The 5,901-nt window shown below is 39.8% G+C and overlaps 1 protein-coding gene across 1 annotated transcript in view; it reads right to left on the reverse strand.

Annotated features, from left to right (window-relative positions):
• Positions 1-3,506: 3,506 nt before the first annotated feature.
• Positions 3,507-5,901, reverse strand: part of PPEF2 (protein phosphatase, EF-hand calcium binding domain 2) — a 33,497-nt gene continuing 31,102 nt past the window's right edge. The window contains exon 16 of the mRNA XM_011927244.1: positions 3,507-4,051. Within this exon, the coding sequence (XP_011782634.1) occupies positions 3,798-4,051 (254 nt within the window). The 3' untranslated portion in view covers positions 3,507-3,797. The remainder of the gene's footprint in view (positions 4,052-5,901) is intronic.

Genomic DNA, 5,901 nt, shown 5'->3' on the forward strand with positions numbered 1-5,901 from the left:
AAAAAAAAAAAAAAAAAAAAAATCATTTTGGATTAAAACTCCCTTGAAGCAAACCGGTATTAATTCACTGTGTTAACTGACTGAGGAAATTTTCTCTGAGCCTTGCATATGTGCACAGGACTTGTGGGACACTGAAGCTGAAGAGTATAAGACAGCAAGTAGTGAGGGTCCCTGAAGAAGGAACCGGAACAACAGCTTCGCAGAAAACCCATCAGAAAAAGCAGAACAGCCTGATGTGAATTGGTGACTATGCTATCTAGGCTCAAGAAAGGACCTCAGGGTTCAGCAAGCCCCTCATCAACCTCCACTACCAACAAATCCTGAATTGACAAACCAAAGACTTGTTTAGACTGACCAATCACTTCCCCTTATGTAGCTTTGTGGCTTCTGTCTTGATAAGCCCCTTGCCTTTGGTGGAGAGAGATGGCCTTCCTGGGCTATTCTCCTCCTGTGTCTCTCTAAATGAGTAAACCCCAAGGCTTTACACCATTGTCTCTGAATTATTCTTTTGATGTCTCAGAGCATTTGCTTACTTTTAATCACAATAAATCACAATCTCAAATAAACAAGCACTTGGTTGAATTTGAGCTGTTTGCACAAGATAGGACAGACAAATGCAACCAATACTTTGCCTCTCAGTTACTAAGTCAGGCAAGATAAACCCATGGTCATAAGTATTCACTCCAATTCCTTACCAAAAATGACCTCGACTCTTCTCTGGATTCTACCCACTGATGAAAATTCAGATTTTTCTTGAGCAGTAGAATAAGAAAATAAGATGTTTTCTGGGAAGCAAGGTGTATATATATATATATATATGTTTTTTTTTTTTTTTTGAGACAGGGTCTCACTGTGTTGCCCAGGATGGACTGTAATGGTGCCATCTTGATTCACTGCAACCTCTGCTTCCCAGGTTCAAGCGAGCCTCTCACCTCAGCCTCCTGAGTAGCTGGGACTACAGGCATGTGCCACCATGTGCAGCTAATTTTTGTATTTTTAGTGGAGACGAGGTTTCACCATGTTGACCAGGCTGGTCTTGAACTCCTGACCTCAAGTTATCCGCATGCCTCGGCCTCCCAAAGTGCTGGGATTACAGGCGTGAGCCACCTTGCCCAGCAGCAAGATATATTTTCTATGCTGTGGAACAAATTACAATAAACTTAGTGGATAAAGAATCTGATTATGGCTTTACTGGATCCTCTACTTAGGGTCTCACAAGCTTTATTCAAATTGTTGTCCAGATTGCATTTTCATTTGGATGCTCAACTAGGAAAGAACCTGCTTCCAAACTAATACAACTAATACAACTTATTTGAGAATGTATTTCCTTGTGAATGTATTTTTGAAGATCCTGGCTTTTTGTAGCCATTTGTCGGAGGCTTTTGGCATATCTTACAGGGCACCCATCATTCCTTATGCAAGTTTCCTTAACATAGCTGCTAGCTTGTCCAGCCAGCAAGGAAAATCTCTCTTGCTTCAGTCTACTAACGTGGAATTTCATATAATGTAGTATCATCACAAGAGTAACATCCCATCACCTGTGTCATGGTTTCTCAGTTAGAAGCAAGTCACAGGTCCCACCTACACTCACGGGGAGGAGATCACACAAAGGCACAAACACCAGGAGGTGGAAAATCACTGGGGTTAGGGATCACTATAGGGATAGGGTCTGTTTGTCACACAAGAAAGAGCCATAGATTGTGCATAGACAATCCAAACAGATAATATAGTCATGGGTATAACTGGAAGAAATCCTGGGTGGAGGCAGAAATCATGGGTTCCAGTCCTGGCTGTGTTAGTAACTTAGATCACACATATCCAGCAAGTTCTCTAAACCTCAATTTCCTTAGTTTATAAATAAAATGAGATAGTGGAGACAGTTTTGGATATTAATCACATAAATCCATAGTAAAATATCATGGAAGCACTATCATTCACCTTTAGCAGAAGTTAGAAATGATCCCACTAAAAGCTTATGAGTTTATGGTAAAATCGGTACGCCCAGTCCTGAAGAGCAATCTGGCAGTATGTATCACGCCATTAAAATGTTCATACTTGTGATGGTTGACTTTACATGTCAACTTGTCAACTTGATTGAGCCACAGGATATTTAGATATTTGGTTAAATATTATATGTGGGTGTGTCTGTAAGGATGTTTCTGGATGAGATTTAACATTTGAATCTGTAGGCTGAGTAAAGGAGATTGTCCTTACCAAGGTGAGTAGACCTCATCCAATCTGTTGAAAGCCTGAATATAATAAAGGGATGAATAAGAAAGAATTATTTTTCTCTATCTCACTGCCTTTGAGCAGGGACATTGGTTTTTTCCTGCATACTCAAACATGAACGGAAACTGACTCCATTGGCTCTTCTGAGTCTCAGGCCTTTGGATTTAGACTGGAACTTACACCATTGGATCTCCTGGTTCTTCAGCTTGCCAGCTGCAATCTTAGGACTTCTCAGCCTCCATAATCATGTAAGCCAATTATTTATAGTAAATACTTATGTAAATATCATATTGCTTCTGTTTCTGTGAAGCACCTAGACTAATACAACATCCTTTGTCAAAGTAACCCCATTCCTGGGATTTTATACCACTAAAACATAAAATTCAAAAGATATGTGTAAAACAAGCTGTATGCACTATGTTATTAACTGCAGTGTTATTTCTTTTTGGTTTAATTTTACTTTAAGTTCTGGGATACATGTGCTGAACATGCAGGTTTGTTTTACATAGGTATACATGTGCCATGGTGGTTTACTGCACCTATCAACCCGTCATCTAGGTTTTAAGTCCTGCATGCATTAGGTATTTGTCCTAATGCTCTCCCTAGTGTTATTTCTAATAACGAAAAAGTGGAAATAATACACATGTTTAACAATCGGAGCATGGCTGCATAGATTATAGCACATCCACTTCAAAGAAAATTGTGCAAGCATTAAACTAATAATCATGAAGAATACAGAATCACAAGGGAAACACATGGGAGAGGGTTTATAATCAGATATGCATTTATTTTTTTAAAAGCAGAACATAAAATTATATAAACACTACAGTAACAAGTAATACAAAGTAAATAATGAAGAAAATCCATATGTTTGGTTCATGGAATTATGATTTTTAAATAACTTTCCTTTACCAATATGACATTTTTAAGACAATAACTAAAAAGTATAAAATAGGCTGGGCGCAGTGGCTCATGCCTATAATCCCAGCACTTTGGGAGGCCGAGGAGGGCAGATCACCTGAGGTCGGGAGTTTAAGACCAGCCTGACCAACATGGAGAAACCCCATCTCTACTAAAAACACAAAATTAGCCTGGTGTGGTGGCGCATGCCTGTAATCCCAGCTACTCAGGAGGCTGAGGCAGGAGAATCGCCTGGGAGGCAGAGTTTGCGATGAGCTGAGATCGCACCAATGCACTCCAGACTGGGCAACAAGAGAGAAACTCCATCTCAAAAAAACAAAAAAGAAAGTATAAAATAAAAACAATGAGGGAGTTAAATTGTCATTGTTTCTTAATTGAAGTAGACTTTAGAATTTAGAATTTAAAAATACTAAGTTCTACTTTGTGAAGATTGTGAGATGGGGTTGGGGCACTCATATACTTAAAACACATACATACACAACACCCCAACCCACCCCTCCACACTGAAATACACAGGTGATTCTGATGCGTATAGATAGGTAAATTTTCAGCATAAAGTTTCACATGGAGAATAAGGGAGATAGTCTAGCAAGAAGCTGAGCATTGCCTATGAGGCACTTTGGGTGATGATGAAGACTAGCCTGTTCTTAGCATGCACCTGGACTGTTGCAGCCACTGTCTTTAGCATTTGTAGCTTGTGGGCATTCTGAGGTATCGTCCTCTAGGCAGGATTTCTCCACAAGGCGGAAGGCCTCCAGGAACTCATTAATATCGATGTGGCCATCTTTGTTGAAATCAATACTCCGGGCAAGGTCACAGATGCAGTCATCTGTAATGTCGATATTCATATGAGAGCTTAACAGCTTCCAGGTCTGCCTGAACTCGTCCAGTGAGATGAACCCTTATCAGAGGGAGGAAATCACTTCAGTGTGTTGGTCTATTTTTTAATATTCATTTTCTCTGACATTCTTACAAGGACACCTGCTCCTTACTGCTTAATAGAGAGACACCCAAAGCCTAGTATCTAATTTAAACTTCCAAGAGGATCACACAAACCATTGGCTCACCAAAGATTTTCAGCTGGGAACAATTTTGCTCCCTTCCCTCCAGGGGACATTTGGCAATGTCTGGAGACATTATTGTTTGTTATGACTAAGATGGAGGTGAGGTGCTACTGACCTCTAATAAATAAAGGCCAGGCATGCTGCCAAACATCTTATAATGCACAAGATGGACTCCAAAACCAAGAATTATCTAGCCCAAAATGTCAACAGTACCACTATTGAGAAATCCTGCATTTAATCATCTCAAACATATACTAATTTATTCTGGCCATTAAAATCCTTTGGACCCCATACATCTATAGTCAGTTGATTTTTTACAAGGGTCCCAAGATCATTTAATGGGGAAAGAATAGTTTTTTTCAACAATGATGGGGGACAAGCAGATATGCTTATGCAAAAAGAGTAAAGCTAGACACCTACCTAACACTATATAAAAAAAACTAACTCGATATGGATCAAAGACCTAAATATAAGAGCTAAAACTCTAAAACTCTTAGAAGCAAACATAAGTGTAAATCTTTGTGACCTTAGGTTATGCAACAGTTTTATAGCTAAAAAAGCTATAATACCAAAAGCATAAACAACAAAAGAAAAAATAAATTGGACTTTTTCAAAATTAAAAACTTTTGGGTATCAGGCTGGGTGTGGTGGCTCACGCCTGTAATCCCAGCACTTTGGGAGGCTGAGGCAGGTGGATCACGAGGTCAGGAGTTCAAGACCAGCCTGGCCAACATGGTGAAACCCCGTCTCTACTAAAAAATATGAAAAACTAGCCGGGCGAGGTGGTGGGCGCCTGTAGTCCCAGCTACTCGGGAGGCTGAGGCAGGAGAATGGCGTGAACCCGGGAGGCGGAGCTTGCAGTGAGCTGAGATCTGGCCACTGCACTCCAGCCTGGGTGATAGAGCGAGACTGTCTCAAAAACAAACAAACAAACAAACAAATGGCCAATAAGCACATGAAAATGTTCAACATCATTAGTTATTAAGGAAATGAAAGTCAAAACTACAGTAGAACAGGTATAATAAAAACTAAAAAAAAAAAAACCCACAAAAAACACAAATGGAAAATAACAAGCGTTGGTGAGGATGTAGAGAAACTGGAACCCTCATACATTGTTGGTGGCAATATAAACAGGTACAGCTGCTGTGAGAAATGGTTTGGTAATTCCTCAAAAAGTTAAACATAGAACCACCATATGACCAAGCAATTACACTCCTAGGTATATACCCAAGAAAACTGAAAACATATATTGACACAAAAAGTCACACATGAATGTTCATAGCAGCATCGTTAATAGTAGCCAAAAGTAGAAACAATCCAAAGTCTATCAACTAATGACTGGATAAATAAAATTCTGTCCACACAATGGAATATTATTCAGTCATTAGAAAGGAACGAAAAACTGATACTGCTGCAACATGGATGAATCTTGAACACAGGCTAGGTGACAGAATCCAGGCACCAAAGGCCATATTTTGCATGATTCTGTTTATATCAAATGTCCAGAATAGGCAAATCCATAGAGACGGAAAGTAGATTAGTGGTTGCCAGGGACTCATGGAGGAGGGATAGGGATTGAGGAGTAATTGCTAATAGGTATGAGATTTCTTCCTGGGGTGATTAAAGTGTTCTAGGCCATGCGCAGTGGCTCACGCCTGTAATCCCAGCACTTTGGGAGATCTAGGCA

The sequence above is a fragment of the Colobus angolensis genome, unplaced genomic scaffold (genome assembly GCF_000951035.1).
Source record: "Colobus angolensis palliatus isolate OR3802 unplaced genomic scaffold, Cang.pa_1.0 Scaffold70, whole genome shotgun sequence".
Classification (NCBI taxonomy): Eukaryota; Metazoa; Chordata; class Mammalia; order Primates; family Cercopithecidae; genus Colobus; species Colobus angolensis.